The sequence below is a fragment of the Oncorhynchus gorbuscha genome, linkage group LG02 (assembly GCF_021184085.1).
Source record: "Oncorhynchus gorbuscha isolate QuinsamMale2020 ecotype Even-year linkage group LG02, OgorEven_v1.0, whole genome shotgun sequence".
Lineage (NCBI taxonomy): Eukaryota > Metazoa > Chordata > Actinopteri > Salmoniformes > Salmonidae > Oncorhynchus > Oncorhynchus gorbuscha.
The window spans coordinates 42885967-42908832 of NC_060174.1; the positions used below are offsets into that span (position 1 = coordinate 42885967).

Here is a 22866-nt window from a genome sequence, read left to right on the forward strand (position 1 = left end):
TTAAATCGTGGGAGCCACGAGACTAAAAACAGCGGAGAAGTTTACCCTCGTGCTTCACCACTTTTAGCTGTCGCGGAAATATACCCACTATTTTGTTTACTTTGTCCATCTATGTCATATTGCTGAGTCTACCTTTAACTCCTTTGGGGAAGTTTGAAATGGACTATGATGGCGAGTGTCAAAGATACTATAAGAAAGGATAAAGTTGGGTTTTTGAGCTAGTGCTCAATTGACTCCCATTCACTCCTTCAAAGAGTCCACTCCTTGACCCAGAATGCACCACGCGGACCATTGACTCACTGGACACCATCCAACTCTGACACCAATTTAGCAAATGGTGGGAGTGAGCAAGCATCACAATGTGGCCGTCACCCATTGTTATACAACAGCTCCCCTGTTTATTAGCATGTTGCTTTCTTGAACGCAACCCTTTCATGACCCTGCTGAGGTAATAGTTGTGATAGGCTCAACAATTTGCAGAAGGTGGTACATGAGTTCGATTGACAGATGGAGGAAAAAGAAAGGGAAATGAGTGGACTTCCTAGGATTTTGGAAAATACCTTGAGAATTAGTCATGTCCAAATGAAGTGCAAAATGAATTAAAAAGCAAGGCTAAAATCACATTTTTCCATACCAGTAATATTAGTACCGCAAAGATCCTGGGAATTTGCTGACTGAAAAGCTCAGACAAAATCAAAAAGTGATCACAAGACACATTATGTGCTATTAATAAATAAATTAATACATTCAAGTCAGACCAGCCCCTGCCCAGACAGAAACTATAATGCTTGTAGACATGCCAGACCACTGCATTCCTTGATAGCACTTCACCTTTCTTCTGCCACCATCCTTATAGTAGACTCTTGGTGGTCTATAGAGTGCAGGTCTATAGAATGGAATAGCTTACAACGAGAGCAATGCCTCTGAAGGATAGTTGACATTTGAAAACTTGGGTGTTACATTTGACTAAAACATTTAATAAACACACAAGCTATAATCGTCTACTTTGAGAAACCCAATCATCAAAAACATAGTCCAGTTTTGATATTTAAACACAGTATCTTTATTTAAGAACGAGAGTGAAGAGCAGAGAACACATTATGGGTACACATTTGTGTACACATGCAGTTGTGTAACCCTCAATCACTTTGATTGGAAAGATAAAATAACTAACACATGCTATTTTAATGTCTTTACTCGACTTTATATAATAGCATCAGTTTTTGATCCTTTCAGTTACATGTCAAAGCCAGAGCTGCCAGAGCAGATATGCTTGTGTATCCTCTGTCCTGTTTAAATACTCCAAATTCTAATGATTAATGGCAGCGGCCGTTAATAATGTACATATCAAAAAATGTAATCCTCACATACATTCTAAATATAATGCAAAAGCATCATAGTCTCCTTGACAATCAGCTCAAGGCACAAGCCCTCTCAAACCTTTCTATTACAATATATTTCTCCTCCAGCAAAATAATTGCCTGGTCAAGCAGACTGACCGATGTACTCACATTTAGTTTTTTTTTTTCAATTGTCAAGTGAAACGAAATGTGAGCTATCACACAATCAGGCTGGTTTCACCAGGCTAGTAAAAGTATCTGTGCTAAAATGATCTGTTTTCCCTCCCAGTGCCCACATTCACATCTTATGAATTTGACACATTACACAGGTTACTATGGCTGTTAAGACACTTGATAGGACTCTGTTCTGTGTTCCGTTTGAAAGACATGTCAGTCACAGGCCTTTATGCTTTCACTAGTCAATCATGCAGGCCGACACAGAAAAATATCCCTGTAAGTTATATTAGAGCCCTCACAGAAAAATATCAATGTAACATGGAATATGTTCCCACTCAAAACATATTTGTTAAAATTCCTATATATTCCATATATTCTAAAAATAAATATGTACAAATCTTTTGTTCTTGCGAAATACTGTGTGGTTGTAGATAAGCAAACAGTCTTTTAAATGATCCAGTTTCTAGGCCAAAGCTGCTCTTTCAAACTCACTATGTAAACTAGAAAACAGCTCGTAAGTACATGGAAATGGTGCTACTTATTACTATACAACTATAAGCAGTAGGAAATGGGAAACTAAAAATTAGATATCACTTTCCCAAATAAGTTATTTACTTGTTCAACAGGAGATACCTCTATGAAATTTACTTTGGCAGTGAAGAGTTAAAGTTATGAGATTCACTTAAACTAAGCAGCAATTGGGGTTATGGCATAAAGGACATGAGCCTTTCTAGAGCGAACACTACCTTCTATTGGCCTACCAGAGCTACTTCCCGTAGAAAGCAGTTCACCAAAGGGCTGCATTGACCAAAGAACGTAGTAGACTGACTTTATGGAATCAAAATGTAGAATAAGAATAACTTGAAACAAAAGACCTCTGACTCTGAGGTTGATGTCATTCTGATGATAGAAAGCCAAACATGACCACAAGGAGATGGCATAAATAGACTGGCACCTAGGCTAGGTCCTCTTATGATGCTGGTTCCTTTGATTGCGATGTCTTTCCTATCTGTTGACCTAGGGTGGTCCTCTATCTGTCCCCTGTGTGGAGGTGACGTAGTGAGGGGCTTTGTCGTCCGTCAGGGGGGAGACCCAGCTGTTGCCATTGGTGGGGTCACAACAGGTAGAGCTGCAGATGGGGTTACAGGTGACTGAGTCGGCGCAGGTACTCCGCATGGACAGGCTTGTGGCACTGTAACACCTGGATAGCCTCGTTGATCTTGAACCACTTCCGTTTCCTACCTGAAATAGGTGAAATAGGTGAGAGAGAGAGAGGTCAGATGAGGGCTGTATTAAAGACCCAATGCAGCCATTTTTTATCATGATATCAAAACATTTCTGGTTAATGATCAAGCACCTTACTGTGATTGAAAACAAACAAAAACAGCTTTATTTTTCATTTGGGGTAGATCAGCTTTAATATTGCAGATATATAAAGACTACCACCCCTCCCCTATATGGAGTAAACTAATAGACAACAACACTTAGGTTTCTACTTTCAGCTTATACATAGTATACACATTTTCCAGACACAGTATATTTTACAATAGTTACAATTTCCTTGTTTTTAGTCCCATCCTTCAGCTAACCTCAACCCATCCCATCTTTCTCTGAAGACCATCCAGTTTTGATTTCTATTAGCCATATATTTTTCAACTGTGCATTTTCACAAAAGTTCTGAAACTATATACATTTTACACATGTAACAGTATAACTTTAGACCGTCCCCTCGCCCATACCAGGGCGCGAACCAGGGACCCTCTGCACACATCAACAACAGTCACCCACGAAGCATCGTTACCCATCGTTCCACAAAAGCCGCGGCCCTTGCAGAGCAAGGGGAACTACTACTTCAAGGTCTCAGAGCAAGTGACGTCACCGACTGAAACGCTATTTAGCTAACTAAGCTAGCCGTTTCACATCCGTTACACATACACAGTATATTTTACAACAGTTATCTTATTTTTAATCCCACCCTTCAGCTCCACTCAACCCGTCCCATCTATCTCTGAACACCATACAGTTTTGCCTTCTATTTTCCATATATTTAAAAAGAAATGTGTTGTGATGTTTCACAAAAGTTTGGAACCTTGGAACTCAAAATTGAACTCCGGTGCATCCTGTTTCCATTGATCATCCTTGAGACATTTCTACAACTTGATTGAAGTCCACCTGTGGTAAATTCAATCATAGGACAAGATTTGGAAAGGCACACACCTGTCTATGTCAGGTCCCACAGTTGTCAGAGCGAAAAACCAAGCCATGAGGTCGAAAGAATTGTCCGTAGAGCTCAGAGACAGGATTGTGTCGGGGCACAGATCTGGGGAAGGGTACCAAGAACACAATATTCTTAAATGGAAGAAGTTTGGAATCACCAAGACTCTTCCTAGAGCTGGCCACCCAGCCAAACTGAGCATTTGGGGAGAAGGGCCTTGGTCAGAGAGGTGAACAAGAACCTGATGGTCACTCTGTCATAGCTCCAAAGTTCCTCTGTGGAGATGGGAGAACCTTCCAGAAGTACAACGATCCCTGCACAACTCCACCAATCATGCCTTTCTGGTAGAGTGGCCAGATGGGAGCCACCCCCCAGTAAAAGGCACATGACAAAAAGTCAAGGGGTTTGAATACTTTCCGAATGCACTGTATATAACATTCTATTGTTTGCAAGAATTTTGTATAATAACGTAAATTGAAAAACTAAGTTTTGAATCCAGTGTTGTTTTGTGTATCAGTTCATGAACCATATGTCATGGAATCTGTACATCGAACATCTCCACCAATCAGGCCTTTATGGTGGAGTGGCCAGATGGAAGCCACACTTCAGGAAAAGGCACATGACAGCCCGCTTGGAGTTTGCCAAAAGCCACCTAAAGACTCTCAGACCATGAGAAACAAGATTCTCTGGTCTGATGAAACCAAGATGAAACTCTTTGGCCTGAATGCCAAGAGCCACATCTGGAAGAAACCTGGCACCACCCCTACGGTGAAGCATGGTGGCGGCAGCATCATGCTGTGGGGATGTTTTTCAGCTGTGGGGATGTTGTTCAGCTCCAGAACGCTCAGGACCTCAGACTGGGGTGAAGGTTCACCTTCCAACAGTACAATGACCCTAAGCACATAGCCAAGACAACGCTGGAGTGGCTTCGGGACAAGACTCTGAATATCCTTGAGGGGCCCAGCCAAAGCCCGGACTTGAACCGCATCAAACATCTCTGGAGAGGCCTGAAAATAGCTGTGCAGCGACACTCCTCATCCACCCTGACAGAACTTGAGAGGATCTGCAGAGAAGTGGAGAAACTCCCCAAATACAGGTGTGCCAAAGCATGTAGTGTCATACCCAAGAAGCTGCTTCAACAAAATACTGAGTAAAGGGTATGAATCATTATGTAAATGTGATAAAATATACATTTGCAAAAAATGTCTAAAACCCCATTTTTTTACATTATGGGGTACTGTGTGTAGATTGAGGGGGGAAAAAAATAATTTAATTAATTTTAGAATAAGGCTGTAATGTAACACAACGTGGAAAAAGTCAAGGGGGTTGAGTATTTTATGAATGCACTGTATATAACATTTTACTTGTTGCAAGAATTCTGTATAATAACTTAAATTGAAGAACTAAGTTTTGTATACAGCATTGTTTTGTTTATCAGTTCATGAACAATATGTCATGGAATCGGTACATTAAATCTTTTCCCAACTATTTTGCAATCTATATGGCACAGCTGGCAATGTTTTGGTCCTTAAATGGAACTGGTATACTTTTTTGAATGAATCAGAAATTCTCACTTTCTCCCCCTTCCATTTTTGCGCATATGCCGCAATTAGTTGGTTGTAAATTTGAGCAATGCCTGCCATCAAGGCAAAGGGTGGCTACTTTGAAGAATCTCAAATATATTTGGATTTGTTTAACACATTTTTGGTAACTACATAATTCCATATGTGTTATTTCATAGTTTTGATGTCTTCAAGATTATTCTACAATGTAGAACATTTTTTAAATAAAGAACAACCCTTGAATGAGTAAGTGTGTCCAAACCTTTGACTGGTACTGTACATATACAAACATTTTTAAAAACCTGTTTTTGCTTTTTCATTATGGGGTGTTTGTAGATTAATGAGGGGGATAAAAACAATTTAATCAAAAAAGGTAAGGGGTCTGAAAAATGTACAAAAGCACTGTATGTGCTTCTTGTTGGACTTCCCCATATGAACATTTATTTGAAAACAGTGACTAAACCTCTGTAGTCCTTTACACATTATCCCCACCCCTAAACACCAATCAGCTCTGAAAAAAATGTACATTAATGCTGCTGAATGTTGTGAACTTTAGTAGGATTGGACATTTCTGTCATTCATCCTGTGGTGTTTATGAAGCCATCACCTCGGCTTCCAACCAAAGCCTCTGTATAATGCGTTCCCATAAAAACCATCTGTCCGGTTAACTATCAGTTTAAGTTATTTATACAGCTCTTAAAAAACACTTTCTCCTGCCGTCCAATTGCTACACATATATTATCATTCAAGTATTTTGCAAAAGGCCCTCAAGTGCCCTCTGACATTAAAATGGGATACTGAGGGGGAGTAGTGTGTGTGTGGGGGGGATACACTGACCCCTGAGGTAGCGCTAGCTCTAGTCCTGGAAGAGCAGGTGAGTGTAACTTGTAAGACAAGCCCACAAATGTAGAGCCTGATCGGGCACAGTCACATGCCTTGTATAGGGCAAGAGAGGACAGAGGGAGGGGCCACAGCGCAGTGACTTGAAAACAACTGTGCACATCAAAGGCTGAAAGTGGCAATTTTAGGCCCTTTATAGACCTACTGTGTACATGCCTCCTGTAAGATCTTATGATCCATACACAGAACATCTTGGTGTCACTATACTCCTTATATGGAGTATATCTATATTCTGAAATACAACTTTTCACATTCTTTTATTTATCATAAAGAATATTAATATGTTCAAATAATTAATTGGAAAATGTGCATATGTTTGAGCACACGGGTCATAAGATCTTGCCACTTTCATCACTATTTTCTCTAAAATGTTTGTGATACAAATGTAAAAAGCATGTCAAATGTAACTCCTCTTAATTAAGTTTCTATGTGAGAATTGGTAGAACAATCTGACATACCAGAAATATTTCCTGCTCCCATTGGTGTGGAATTGCCCCACTGGCTACAGCCTCCTAAACAACTATGGTGATCATTTTTCAATTACAGTGCTGTGTAGAATGTGTCTAGTTGGTGTGGTGTTTTCTCCTGTACAATATTTACTTGACAGTCATTTGCACAGATACCACATAGTTACTGAACATGGAAACTGTCTTCATGGAAATAACACACATATACAAGCAACTTTCTAAAAACACAATTTGGCCAGTTTCATCTCATTATAATTTGATACAATTTGATTGACCTTTTATAGATATACAAACTAAGTTTCAAAACATAAGTGAACATTAAATACTGTACAGTCGTGGCCAAAAGTTTTGAATGACACATTAATTTTCACAAAGTCTGCTGCCTCAGTTTGTATAATGGCAATTTGCATATACTCCAGAATGTTATGAAGAGTGATCAGATTAATTGAAATGAATTGCAAAGTCCCTATTTTCCAATGCAAATGAACTGAATCCCCCCCAAAAACATTTACACTGCATTTCAGCCCTGCCACAAAAGGACCAGCTGACATCATGTCAGTGATTCTCTCGTTAACACAGGTGTGAGTGTTGACGAGGACAAGGCTGGAGATCACTCTATCATGCTGATTGAGTTCGAATAACAGACTGGAAGCTTCAAAAGGAGGGTGGTGCTTGGAATCATTGTTCTTCCTCTGTCAATCATGGTTACCTGCAAGGAAACACGTGCCATCATCATTGCTTTGCACAAAAAGGGCTTCACAGGCAAGGATATTGATGCCAGTAAGATTGCACCCAAATCAACCATATATTGGATCATCAAGAACCTCAAGGAGAGCGGTTCAATTGTTGGCTTCAGGGCGCCAAAGAAAGTCCAGCAAGCACCAGGACTGTCTCCTAAAGTTGATTCAGTAGCTGGATCAGGGCACCACCAGTACAGAGCTTGCTCAGGAATGGCAGCAGGCAGGTGTGAGTGCATCTGCATGCACAGTGATGCGAAGACTTTTGGAGGATGGCCTGGTGTCAAGTGCAGCAAAGAAGCCACTTCTCTCCTGGAAAAACATCAGGGACAGATTGATATTCTGCAAAACGTACAGGGGTAAAGTCATTTTCTCTGATGAATCCCCTTTCCGATTGTATGGGGCATCCGGAAAAAAACTTGTCCGGAGAAGATAAGGTGAGCGCTACCATCAGTCCTGTGTCATGCCAACAGTAAAGCATCCTGAGACCATTCATGTGTGGGGTTGCTTCTCAGCCAAGGGAGTGGGCTCACTCACAATTTTGCCTAATAACACAGCCATGAATAAAGCATGGTACCAACACATCCTCCGAGAGCAACTTCGCCCAACCATCCAGGAACAGTTTGGTGATGAACAAGGCCTTTTCCAGCATGATGGAGCACCTTGCCATAAGGCAAAAGTGATAACTAAGTGGCTCGAGGAACAAAATATCTATATTTTGGGTCCATGGCCAGGAAACACCCCAGACCTTAATCCCATTGAGAACTTGTGGTCAATCCTCAAGAGGTGGGTGGACAAACAAAACCCCAGAAATTCTGACAAACTCCAAGCATTGATTATGCAAGAATGGGCTGCCATCAGTCAGGATGTGGCCCAGAAGTTAATTGACAGCATGCCAGGGCAGATTGCAGAGGTCTTGAAAAAGAAGGGTCAACACTGCAAACTCTTTGCATCAACTTCATGTAATTGTCAATAAAAGCCTTTGACACTTATGAAATGCTTGTAATTATACTTCAGTATTCCATAGTAACATCTGACAAACATTTCTAAAGACACTGAAGCAGCAAACTTTGAAAATTAATATTTGTGTCATTGTCAGATTTGTTTTGCCCATGACTGTATTGTCAAACCATTCTTCAAATGTTATTTTGAAATCCAGCTAGACGCTGACATTAGTGAAGTTCAACAGGTGTTTGACAACTATTACTGTAGACATGTACAGACATGGACATGTCCCTCTGGGCCAGTATCTTAAGTGACAACAGAGACCCTGTCAGTCTGTCGGCCTTAATTCCCCTCTCAGGGTTTACTAGAGGTCTCCTACTAACTGAACTGAGTTCAGCCTCTATATGAAGCCCTATCTTCCTAACATGAAAGTGTTCAATTTCTCTAACCTATTTTACCAATCTAAAGAATTTGTTTTTTTGATACAACATGAGCACTACTGTATGCAACTCCAATTTACACACTCCAAGCAGTATTCGTGTGTTTTGTCTTTTCATGATATAAATGATGTACTGGAATTGAATTTAATACACTCTGTATTAAAATATTATATGATGATGATTTTCATTAAGTACCCTGGAGGTAAACTAAAAGTCCTCAAAAAAAAGGAGATCAAAACCCTCTTGTTTCGTGATGCACAAGTGTGTTTGTGTGTTGCAATCACAGACTGGCAGAGAGAAAGACCAGGGTCCAGGGTGTGAGAGAAACAGGAGGGGGGGGGAAGAGAAAGACAGTGTTGTAGGAAGAAAAGATTGTTTGTCTAAATTTCTCAAGAAAAGTTCCCAGTTTCCCACCAATTGTGTCGGAGAGGAAATGCTTAGACGAATGACATGCACGAAGGTGTAAAGAAATGTGGGAAAATAGTGCTCCCTAACCAGATGTCATCATACAGTAGAAGCCTACCGATGTTGACAGAATCCTCCCAGTCCTCCAAGGTCTCTGTCACAGTCAGGACATAGACGTACGTCCTGTGTTTCCTGTCCTGGTTGTGCTAAAAGACAGACAAACAGACAGACTGCTTCAACTCATAATAATATCCTTTCAGTCTTGGAAGTGTTTCTGTATTACATGCAGGGCTTTTAAGTGTTGTGTTGTATTCAAACTTTTTCACCGGGAAACCCATTGTTTTGCCAGAATTTCTGGCAACCCCACCCCAGCCCAAATCTAATGACACAACCTTCAAATCAATTTTTACACCAACAAATAACCTGATTCATTTATTTCTCTCTCTCTCTTATCTAAAATAACCAAAATACATTTACTCAATAATTTGTACTTCTGTACTCTTTTTGTCTTTTATTATGTGGCGTCCCCGCTACAGTTTCCTCAAGGGTTCACAACCCCAACTTTGAAAACCACTTATGTAAGGTTTAAGGAATTGGATTTAATAATAATGTTGTAATGAGAGCAATGTTTTGATATGTGATACATGCATCATGATGTACAGTGCTATGACATGATGATTTGTGAGGCTTACTTCGAAAACCCCCAGTAGCCTGCCAAGCTTTCCCTTTACACCAGCCTGGAGTGACACAGACATACAGATAACAACAAAGTACAGTCAGCTAGTATATAAACACCAATACCAATACATTCCCACATAAGACAGAAACACTTTTAAAAGTTATGTTACAGGACTAGCATGTAATGGACAGAAAGCTGTACTATACTGTTAAATTATCTTCAGCAAGACAATTCATTTCAGAAAACCGAATCAAATTCTCCTAAATGTAAGTGTAGCATATGGGGATGTGTGAAATTCCCTCCTCAGCCTGAATTGTCCCCACTTATGCTGCCGAATAGCTAGTTTTTCAGCGGCACGACTGGGTAAGACCTTTTAGGAGATGGTCACATGTGCTTACGAGGCTGAGGTCCTGAGGTCAAGGCTCTGTATGAGCTGAATAGGGGGGAAGTGGTATTCACTAAGCAAGCAGTGTAACGTCCTTTAAAATGGTGCCGTGACCCATATTTTCAGTTGCGCTCAGCTCAACTGAGGAGTGAGTTTCGGGGTTGAATGTAGCAGGGGGGGGGGGTGTCTGTGAAACTCACTCCACAGCCTGAAGTGTCCCCACTTGCGCTGCAGCATAGCTAGCTTTTCTGTGCGCGACTGGGTAAGACGCTTCAGGAGTGTGTGTTTGCGAGGCAGATATCATGGGTTCAAGCCTTGGTAAGAGCTGAATCAGGGGAAAGTGGTACTCACTAAGCAAAAACAAATACATTTCTTTATGATAGAGTCATTTATCACAAATTAAAACAACTACAAAATAATCCATATATCATGATATTCACAAGCAAGAAATTTGCTCGTTTTGGTAAAGCACATATCCCATCTGGAAAAGAATACCCATGTAAGAATGCTGTTCATTGCCTACAGCTCAGCATTCAACACAATAGTCCCCTCCAAGCTCATCATTAAGCTTGAGACCCTGGGTCTCAACCCCGCCCTGTGCGATTGGATCCTGGAGTTCCTGACGGGCCGCCCCCAGGTAGTGAAGGTAGGAAACAACATCTCCACTTCGCTGACTCTCAACACTGGGGCCCCACAAGGGTGCGTGCTCAGACCCCTCCTGTACTCCCTGTGCACCCATGACTGCGTGGCCATGCACACCTCCAACTCAATCATAAAGTTTGTAGATGACACAACAGTAGTGGGCCTGATTACCAACAACAACGAGACAGCCTACAGGGAGGAGGTGAGGGCACACGGATTGTGGTGTCAGGAAAACAACCTCTCACTCAATGTCAACAAAACAAAAGGAGATGATCGTGGACTTCAGGAAACAGCAGAGGGAACACCCCCCTATCCACGTCGACAGGACAGTAGTGGAGAAGGTGGAAAGTTAAGTTCCTCGGCATACACATCATAGACAAACTGAAATGGTCCACCCACACAGACAGTGTGATGAAGAAGGCGCAACAGCGCATCTTCAACCTCAAGAAGATGAAGAAATTTGGCTTGTCACCTAAAACCCTCACAATCTTATACAGATTTTTACAATTTAGAGCTTCCTGTCGGTCTGTATCACCACCTGGTACGGCAACTGCACCGGCCACAACCGCAAGGCTCTCCAGAGGGTGGAGAGCACAACGCATCACTGGGGCAAACTACCTGCCCTCCAGGACACCTACAGCATCCGATGTCACAAGAAGGCCAAAAAGATCAAAGGACAACAACCGCCCGAGTCACTGCCTGTTCAGACTTGAAATCATTGGCCACTTTAATAAATAGATCACTAGTCACTTTAATAATGCCACTTTAATAATGTTTACATATCTTGCATTACTCATCATATATGTCTATACTATATTCTACACCATCTTTTGCATCTTGCCTATGCCGCTCGGTCATTGTTCATCAATATATTTATATGTATATATTCTTATCCCATCCCTTTACTTGCATTTGTGTGTATTAGGTAGTTGTTGTGGAATTGTTAGATTACTTGTTAGATATTACTGCACTGTCGGAACTAGAAGCACAAGCATTTTGCCACACTCGCAAAAACATCCGCTAACCATGTGTATTTGACCAATACAATTTGATTTGATATTTTTCCCAACCAATGACAACAGGTTTGACAGTACTCTACCCTCACCCCCTGCAAAAGCCGGATGGGAACATCGACTGACTGTGGGATATTTTCATGCCGAGACGGAATTCCAGCAGATCAACGTGACTAGCCAAAGGGAACAGCGTGTCTCTGCTCCCATAGAACTCAGTCTCAGAATTGTCCATGAAGAGGATTGCATGTTAACTCTCTGTTCATGGTTTGGCCCGTCTCAAGAGAGGATCCCCAGGACTGAAGCGCACAGCAGTTTGGTCTGGAAAATAAAAACACGTCCAAGAACACAGGCTAATGATCATAGCTATAATGTTACCCTGGATCCAGATCTGTTTGTGCTATCTTGCCAACTCTATTGCTGTCATTGTCATTCATCACGCCAAACAGAGATGTAGTGGAGAGGGTAGACGCACGTAAACGACATTTACCCACCTTTTGCGGAAAGATTCATTGAAAGTATAGAGTGCTTTACTTTACCCATCGCAACGGCGATCAGCTTTTACCCTCTTTAAAAAAAACACTAGATCACTGATGCCAAACAATGACACATTAGGGATGGAGTTGGCAAGACAACACAAACAGATTGGTGACCAGGCTAATATATAGGCTAAGGTCAAACAGAATGTTTGTGAAAGAAAGCAGATTCAATTAAATGGCGGATAAGAAACATTATGGAGGTGGGTGACATTTAGCCGTGGAGCAAGTTCAAAACTCATCATACCATTCATGAGAATATCAAACGGCCAACTAAGATATAACGGATTGTGATGTAAGCATGAGAAAAAATATTAAAAGATTATTGTGACCTGGCCTCTGACTGTTTTGGGAGCCTGACAACAACTGGCAGCATTCCAGGACTGGAGCCCATGGCTCTGGTCACATGATCCTGCAGAAGAGCCATAATTCAGGTTTAGGTTCCTGTACCCCTCCCGGGTACCACTGGCTGGGGCTAGGTTACCAGGACCACCGGCTCATATGACACAGGCCTCTACCAGCACACTTCAGCTCTATGATGGGATAATTCCAATATGTTTTGGGGGAATTGTAAAATATTTTGTAATGTAATAAAATTAAGTAAACTGCCCATGGTTGAAATACAAAGATAATACTTGAGGGTAAAAAACAAATCCACATTTTTGACAAACATGGGCTCAACAGGGTTCAAATCAAAATGAAATCAAAATGTATTTGTCACAAGCGCCGAATACAACAGGTGTTGACCTTACAGTGAAATGCTTACTTACAAGAAAACAATGCAGTTAAGAAAAATAAGTGTTAAGTAAAAAATACAAATAACAAATAATTAAAAGAGCAGAAGTATAACAGTAGCGAGGCTATATACAGGGGGTACCGGTATAGAGTCAATGTGCGGGGGCACAGGTTAGTCGAGGTAATTGAGGTTATATGTACATGTAGGTTGAGTTAAAGTGACGATGCACAGATAATAACCAGAGAGTAGCAGCAGCGGAAATAGGAAGGGTGGATAATGCAAATAGTCTGGGTAGCCATTTGATTGGCTGTTCGGGAGTCTTATGGCTTGGGGGTAGAAGATGTGAAGAAGCCTTTTGGACCTAGACTTGGCGCTCCAGTACAGCTTGCCGTGCAGTAGCAGAGAGAACAGTCTATAACTAGGGTTTGAACATTTTTGAACATTTTTAGGGCCTTCCTCTGACACCGCCTGGTATAGAGGTTCTGGATGGCAGGAAGCTTCGCCCCAGTGATGTACAGGGTCATTCACACTACCACCAAGAGGGAACACATGATAAAACTGAATTGTGTTGCAATAATCATAAGATTGAAAAAAATCTGACACTCAAGTGCAAATTAAACCTCCATTAAACTTCCATTATGTCTTTCTTTGGAGTGGATGTGTTGAACTTGACAGAAGAGTGGATGGACAATTTGAGTTATTAGCTCCCAACAGCCTGTGTTGGTGTGCAACTCATTTAACTCTATTCAGGGTCATGTCTCTCTCAGGACGAGAAGGACGTGGGTAACTGGACACTGTCTCTAAATGTCACCGCTCCATTCCTCACAGCTGTCAACACGACACCCTGGGGCAGAGCATGGCAGAACACACATGGACTCCGTGAACAAGTCCTGTCATTCTTTTCACTTAACCACTAAACCATTAGCTCAACTGGCTGTCTGTGCAGTGTATAACATGCTCAATCTAGAACGTTTAGAACCAAGGTCTCCCCTTCAACCTGAGTCTACAAGGGCTATTCATTTATCTAGGAAACTGTTCCTCTAACTTGGTGCATTACAGATAGATGATTAGGATAATAACATTTCTATGGGTGGGCTCACCTCTTCATACACCTCTCTGACTGCTGCTCCACACGGCTCCTCCTCAGGCTCCATCCCTCCTCCTGGGACAATCCACTGGTCTGGGTGCCGACTGCTGCTCACCAGCAACACCTGCAAAGGCCAAAGGGTAAAGTAAGCCAATGATACTCAAACAGTAGGCCACATCTATCCCACAAGCCTCTAGTTTCTGGCCAGTGGAGTTACCTAACTACACTATCTCACAGTCCAAACAAGATGCATGAATTGAGGGATAAACTGGATGTGTGGGAGTCTAAACATATTCGCACTTACTAGCAATGACTTTGCTGATAGCTACTTTGAGAAAACATTTACTTACTATAACTGATGTGTGGTTGCCCCACCTAGCTATCTTAAGATGAATGCACTAACTGTAAATCAAATCAAATGTATTGGTCACATACATGTGTTTATCAGATGTTATTGCGGGTGTAGCAAAATGCTTGTGCTTCTAGCTCCGACAGTGCAGTAATATCTAACATGTAAAATCTAACAGTTTCACAACATATACCCAAAATACACGTAAATCTAAGTAAGGAATGGATTAAGTATATATACACTACTGTTCAAAAGTTTGGGGTCACTTAGAAATGTCCTTGTTTTTGAAATAAACAATTTTTGTCCATTAAAATAACATCAAATTGATCATAAATTCAGTGTAGACATTGTTAATGTTGTAAATTACTATTGTAGCTGGAAAAGGCTGATTTTTTATGGAATATCTATAGTTGAAGTTTACATACACCTTTAAAATAGTTTCAAATATATTTAAACTCAGTTTTTTACAATTTATGACATTTAATTGTAGTAAAAATTCCCTGTCTTAGGTCAGTTAGGATCACCACTTTATTTTAAGAATGTGAAATGTCAGAATAATAGTTGAGAGAATTATCTATTTCAGCTATTATTTATTTCATCACATTCCCAGTGGGTCAGAAGTTAACATACACTCAATTAGTATTTGGTAGCATTGCCTTTAAATTGTTTAACTTGGGTCAAACGTTGAGTAGACTTCCACAAGCTTCCCACAATAAGTTGGGTGAATTCCGGTCCATTCCTCCTGACAGAGCTGGTGTAACTGAGTCAGGTTTGCAGGCCTCCTTGCTTGCACACGCTTTTTCAGTTCTGCCCAAAATGTTTCTATGGGATTGAGGTCAGGGCTTTGTGATGGCCATTCCAATACCTTGACTTTGTTGTCCTTAAGTCATTTTGCCACAACTTTGGAAGTATGCTTGGGGTCATTGTCCACTTGGAAGACCCATTTGCGACCAAGCTTTAACTTCCTGACTGATGTCTTGAGATGCTGCTTCAATATATCCACATAATTTTCATCACATCGACTGTGTGAAGTGCACCAGTCCCTCCTGCAACAAAGCACCCCCACAACATGATGATTGGTTGCACCAGATATTATTTAGGGGCTTCATAGCAAAGGGGGTGAATATATATGCATGCACCACTTTTCAGTTTTTATTTTTTACATATTAAACAAGTATTTTTTTTTCAATCTCACTTCACCAATTTGGGCTATTTTGTATATGTCCATTACATGAAATCTAAATAAAAAAACTATTTAAATGACAGGTTGTAATGCAACAAAATAGGAAAAACACCAAGGAAGATGAATACTTTTGCAAGGCACTGTATATTAACCAACACACTGATCAGTACAGCCTTCATCTGGGTATCTGTCCATTGAAAAATACAGTATGTCGTATAGTATATCTGACACCAGCAGAAGTACCTTCCAGGGTGAAGGGGGTCCATATGGGCAAAGCTGCCAGCAGAAGAACCCCCCAGCTCAGCTCTGTGCCAATCACATGCCCACCCATGCCCAGGTCTATAAACATGGCATTTAATAACAGGAGGCTGAGAGTCAGATGGCAGCAGGGTACAGGTAAAAATATTTAGATGCACTATTGTAAAGTGGTTGTTCCACTGGATGTCTACCCAATTTGTAAGTCAGTGTCTTAAATGTAATCCCCCACATGAATATATTTCTGGTCAAACAGATGGAAATGGGTCTTAGAAAACATCTACCAGAAAGTCTTAAAAGGAATTAGAAATACACTGACTATACAAAACATTAAGGACATCTGCTCTTTCCATGACAGACTGACCAGGTGACTGCAGGTGAAAGCTATGATCCTTTACGGATGTCACTTGTTAAATCCACTTCAAATCAGTGTAGGGGAGGAGACAGGTTAAATGATTTTTAAGCCTTGAGACAATTGAAATTGGATTGTGTATGTGTACCATTCAGATGGTGAATGGGCAAGACAAAATATTTGAACGGGGTATGGTAGTAGGTGCCAGGCGCACCGGTTTGTGTCAAGAACTGCAACGTTTTTCAGGCTCAACAGTTTCCCATGTGTATCAAGAATGGTCCACCACCCAAATGACATCCAGCCAACTTGACACAACTTTGGGAAGCATTGGAGTCAACATGGGCCAGCATCCGTGTGGAACACTTTCGAGTCCATTCTAAGACGAATTGAGGCTGTTCTGAGGGCAAAAGGCAGTGGTGCAACTCAATATTAGGAAGGTGTTCCTAATGCTTGGAATACTCAGTCTACATCAAAACAGAATAATGTTGAAGACCCCTGCCAACTAACATCAGCCCTTATATTTAGTTCTGGAGAAATTGTTCTGCCTTCTGTAAGTTTAAGAAACATTGCCTTGAAATTCCATTCACAAAAACCCCCATATTTGTTTGATATTTTCCAATCACTCAGCCTCATGAGAGAGGATAATGAAAGTTCACGGAAGTAACAAGTAAAAGGTAGGCCCTATCAACTAGTTTGTTTCAGTTCAGTAAAGAAAAGTAGAGTATAGTTAAGTACAGTGCAATAGAGTTCAGTACACAGTAAAGCCCACTAGAGTTGAGTACCCTCAAAACAACACAAAAAAACAAAGGAGATTTTAACAAAATTCTGTTACTGAACTTAGCATCTGCACAGTTCTTCCAATAAAAGTGTTTTGGTAAAAATGTTAAATTGTTAAAAGTAGGCCTTGCACATAGTTGGATGATTTGTTAAACTTGAATATCAATGGTTTTTGTCTCAGCGCAATTCCGTTACTGTAGAATTGCCCTTATATAGAATAACCCGCAATCTCAGAATTTCTAGGTGTTATCGGGCGACCAAAATAGAACTAGTGAACATTGGAAAGATTAAATTGTGAATTGATCAACTTTAAGATTACAACCCAAAGGAGCACAAGGAGTGACTGTTTATAGGCTGGGATTATTGAAGTAAATACTTATCATGCAACAGGGTGTGTAACACTACCTTTGAGAATTGGCACAGAAAGAGGAGTCTCACCCACAGTAACTATGTTTAAATACACAGCCCAAGATGTTTGTAGAAACAATGGCAGCAGCACTCCTACACCCAAATCCAAAGCATACACTCTGACAAGAATTCACATGAACTCAGCAAAGATCTCTCTCTCTCTCTCTCTCTCTCTCTCTCTCTCTCTCTCTCTCTCTCTCTCTCTCTCTCTCTCTCTCTCTCTCTCTCTCTCTCTCTCTCTCTCTCTCTCTCTCTCTCTCTCTCTCTCTCTCTCTCTCTCTCTCTCTCTCTCTCTCTCTCTCTCTCTCTCTCTCTCTCTCTCTCTCTCTCTCTCTCTCTCTCTCTCTCTCTCTCTCTCTCTCTCTCTCAAACAGGTTTTTGCAAAAGCACTGGATCAGCAGTTGCCTTTCCTCATGAAAACCACAACAGTTTAGCAGAGCAGCTGAACTCTGACCAGTGACCAGTCCTGATCCAACATACCAGTGTGAGGGCCTTGTCAAGACGTTTCAGTGGTGAGAAAAACATAAACAAACTCACATTACTGCATCTACTTATGAGCCTGGCATCCACTGATTTTGATATGTTTCATGCTGTTCCACTTGAACAGAAACAATGGTGAGTGAAGCGTCCAGTCTGGCTTAACCAGGCTACCTACTAAGTGTACACCAGCTCAACTTGGCAGTGATTCAATTTAATTCATTGCATAGATTTTCATCATAGCCTTCGTTAATGCAAAAAATTGTGGATGGGACTGTTTTTTTCTCCTGATAATCAAATGCAATGCACCGTTATTTAACACCAAACTGTCTCTGTGTCTGTTTGTTAAAGAAGTGAAAAATCCATTCTATGGGGGAAGCTACAAATCTAATGTACCCATCTCTGAATGAAAATGACTCCTCAGATGCATGTATGACCGATATTTCTTACAGAATGGAGATCTATGCCACTGACGGGGGATTTCCTGTGTTCACACCTCTTCATTGTATTACTGTGAGTAATATACGCACTCTGTCACCCTGCTAACACGTCTCAGCTAAGGTTAACTTCAGTTAAGTTCGGGGAAGGAATCTGAGGATCCTGTTGTCTGGATCCAACAACAACTCTAACTTCCTCCTCTTGTCTAGAGCCTGTTCCCAGAACTGTTCCTGTCCACCTGGTCTGCTGGGCCATATTCATGAGGGAACAACGTAGCAAAACCTTTTGTAACGAAGACAAAAATTAGTATTTCTCATTGGACAACATTAGTCCCTCCCTGTTTCAGTCAGTTTTCTTACATTTGGTGCCTAATGAATATGACCTCTGGCCTCATCTCTGGAGAGTTTACTGACATCTTGGGGGAGGGAATGTAAAGCAGGCATGCAGACTGGCTGGATAGCCTACCACAGAGTGTGAGTCTGTGTGTAATAGAGAGAGAGAGCCTAGGTGAGAGAGTGGAGAGGTGGGAAAGTGAATCTGGGGGGGTGGGGGGGGGGGTCATTCCATGTCATTTCAGCAAGCCATGAAATCCGTCATCTCAGATGGTTCTGAAAGTTAGAAACAGATAAGGTATGCATTCCAGCAACATTATTTTGAGAAAATATAATTTGATCTCTAATAAATTAAGCTAATTGATTGCACCCAAATTGGCCATTTAATTTATTAGATTCATATAATATTCTTTAATGATAGTACCTAACATCCGATTTGGACAAAACACTTTTTTCTAACAATGAGTAAGACAGGACATAGGGTGTGGGTGGTAATACATCCTCATCCTTACCCTGTAAAGAGAAATGTATCACTGAAGTTGTTGGGTTTATGTCCATCCTACATCCTGGTATTACCAGGTTCTGAACACTAGATGGTGCTGTTCTTGCTATTAGGTGATTGTTTTTGAAGAATCATGACTGCAATTCATTAATTTTCAGGTGACGACCGTCGCTAAGAGGGCACAACAACACCTTTCCCCCATCAGGAGACTGAAAAGATTTGGCATGGGTCCCCAGACCTTCAAAAAGTTCTACAGCTGCACCAACGAGAGCATCCTGACAGGTTGCATCACCGCCTGGTATGGAAACTGATCGGCATCTCACCATATTTTCTTAACTCTTTCTTGAATTGCACTGTTGGTTAACCTCTTGCTCCTACCTGCCACGCAGGCGTCCCATCTAGAGCTCTGGAAATGCAAATGCGCTACGCTAAATGCTAATAGTATTAGTTAAAACTCAAACGTTCATTAAAATACACATGCAGGGTATTGAATTAAAGCTACACTCATTGTGAATCCAGGCAACAATCAGATTTTTTAAATGCTTTTCGGCGAAAGCATGAGAAGCTATTATCTGATAGCATGTAACACCCCAAAAGACCCGCAGGGGACGTAAACAAAATAATTAGCATAGTCGTCGCTACACAAACCACACAAATAAAATATAAAACATTCATTACCTTTGACCATCTTCTTTGTTGGCACTCCTAGATGTCCCACAATCACTATTGGGTATTTTTTTCCGATTAAATCGGTCCATAGATAGCCTAGATATCGATCTATGAAGACTGTGTGATAAACGGAAAAAAATAGCGTTTCATAACGTAACGTCATTTTTTTAAATTCAAAAAGTCGACGATAAACTTTCACAAAACACTTCGAAATACTTTTGTAATGCAACTTTATGAATTTTATCGCTTATTAACGTGTACTAATACCTCAGGAGGCGATGTAAATTCTATAGGTGTCTCGAAAAAATGTCTGGAGAGAGCTCGACCAAAACATCCGGTCGGAGACCGGAGGGAATCGGTTCCCTTGATTCGGTTTGACAAAGAATCAAAGCCGAATCAAATGACAAGACTCTGGACATCGTGTGGAAGCTGTAGGCACTGCAACCTCGGCCTCATATAATTCGGTTTACTTTGAACAATTCCTGGAAGTAGCGCAAGGATATTTATTTCCATTTTCAGTGATCAGATTTTCCTGCACTTTTCGATGAAATGCACGTTCTGTTATAGTCATAGCCGTGATTTAACCAATCTTTATAAACGTCTGAGTGTTTTCTATCCACACATACTAATCATATGCAAGTACTATATTCCTGGCCTGAATAGCAGGGCGCTGAAATGTTGTGCGATTTTTAACAGAATGTTCGAAAAAGTAGAGGGTCGACTTAAGATGTTAAGGGCTTGTAAGTAAGTATTTCACGGTAAGGTCTACATTTGTTTGATTTGATGCACACAAAACACACACATCCTTATAATCACAAACACACACATTATAGAGACATTGAACCACTGGACACCTCCCCTTTCACACTGTGCATTTAAATACCGTATTCCCGACATCGCTCATTCTAAAATGTCTACTACTGTACATTGTATTTTAGTTACACTGTTTAACCACACCACCTATTTATTTCAATAATGGGTTCTTGGTATACAGTGCCTTCAGAAGGTATTTTACAGCCCTGGACTTTTTCCACATTAGTGTCGCCACGATACCAGATTTTCAAAAAAAGAAACAGCACAACAAAACTTTATGCAAAATTGTGGGTGCTACAGCTTGCAAAATAAACTATTGTGACTCTAGGTAAAAACATAACGCTTTTTGTTTATAACATAAGGACTGTTTTCCTCAAGAAATTCAAATCGGCTTCCTAGCCATGGTACTTCAGAGTGGCGCGATACTCATGACAACCCTACAATAAACAGGATGAAGAAACAATACTCCGAGCCACAGCGCCATACTACTTGTCAAACATACAGAACTGATACTACAGTGCCTTTGGAAAGTATTTCGTCCCCTTGACTTTTTCACATTTTGTTACGTTAGATTTATTTTAAAGTTGCTTAAATGAAAAGAAAATCCTCAGCAATCTACACACAATAACCCTGAATTTTTGCAAATGTACAGTGCCTTGCGAAAGTATTCGGCCCCCTTGAACTTTGCAACCTTTTGCCACATTTCAGGCTTCAAACAAAGATATAAAACTGTATTTTTTTGTGAAGAATCAACAACAAGTGGGACACAATCATGAAATGAAACGATGAAACATTTATTGGATATTTCAAACTTTTTTAACAAATCAAAAACTGAAAAATTGGGCGTGCAAAATTATTCAGCCCCTTTAATTTCAGTGCAGCAAACCCTCTCCAGAAGTTCAGTGAGGATCTCTGAATGATCAAATGTTGACCTAAATGACTAATGATGATAAATACAATCCACCTGTGTGTAATCAAGTCTCTGTATAAATGCACCTGCACTGTGATAGTCTCAGAGGTCCATTAAAAGCGCAGAGAGCATCATGAAGAACAAGGAACACACCAGGCAGGTCCGAGATACTGTTGTGAAGAAGTTTAAAGCCGGATTTGGATACAAAAAGATTTCCCAAGCTTTAAACATCCAAAGGAGCACTGTGCAAGCGATAATATTGAAATGGAAGGAGTATCAGACCACTGCAAATCTACCAAGACCTGGCCGTCCCTCTAAACTTTCAGCTCATACAAGGAGAAGACTGATCAGAGATGCAGCCAAGAGGCCCATGATCACTCTGGATGAACTGCAGAGATCTACAGCTGAGGTGGGAGACTCTGTCCATAGGACAACAATCAGTCGTATATTGCACAAATCTGGCCTTTATGGAAGAGTGGCAAGAAGAAAGCCATTTCTTAAAGATATCCATAAAAAGTGTTGTTTAAAGTTTGCCACAAGCCACCTGGGAGACACACCAAACATGTGGAAGAAGGTGCTCTGGTCAGATGAAACCAAAATTGAACTTTTTGGCAACAATGCAAAACGTTATGTTTGGCGTAAAAGCAACACAGCTCATCACCCTGAACATACCATCCCCACTGTCAAACATGGTGGTGGCAGCATCATGGTTTGGGCCTGCTTTTCTTCAGCAGGGACAGGGAAGATGGTTAAAATTGATGGGAAGATGGATGGAGCCAAATACAGGACCATTCTGGAAGAAAACCTGATGGAGTCTGCAAAAGACCTGAGACTGGGACGGAGATTTGTCTTCCAACAAGACAATGATCCAAAACATAAAGCAAAATCTACAATGGAATGGTTCAAAAATAAACATATCCAGGTGTTAGAATGGCCAAGTCAAAGTCCAGACCTGAATCCAATCGAGAATCTGTGGAAAGAACTGAAAACTGCTGTTCACAAATGCTCTCCATCCAACCTCACTGAGCTCGAGCTGTTTTGCAAGGAGGAATGGGAAAAAATTCAGTCTCTCGATGTGCAAAACTGAGGGAGACTTACCCCAAGCGACTTACAGCTGTAATCGCAGCAAAAGGGGGCT

General features: G+C 40.9%; 1 protein-coding gene across 2 annotated transcripts in view; it reads right to left on the minus strand.

Moving 5' to 3' along the window:
• Positions 1-1045: 1045 nt before the first annotated feature.
• Positions 1046-22866, minus strand: part of LOC124002538 (diphosphoinositol polyphosphate phosphohydrolase NUDT4B-like) — a 32592-nt gene continuing 10771 nt past the window's right edge. Inside the window, exons 2-5 of one of the 2 annotated variants that reach the window (XM_046310008.1) lie at positions 14277-14387; positions 9881-9925; positions 9307-9394; positions 1046-2759 (exon numbers count right to left, since the gene is read on the minus strand). In XM_046310008.1, the coding sequence (XP_046165964.1) occupies positions 2659-2759; positions 9307-9394; positions 9881-9925; positions 14277-14387 (345 nt within the window). In that variant the 3' untranslated portion in view covers positions 1046-2658. The remainder of the gene's footprint in view (positions 2760-9306; positions 9395-9880; positions 9926-14276; positions 14388-22866) is intronic. The other variant, XM_046310016.1, reaches the window with a different exon arrangement.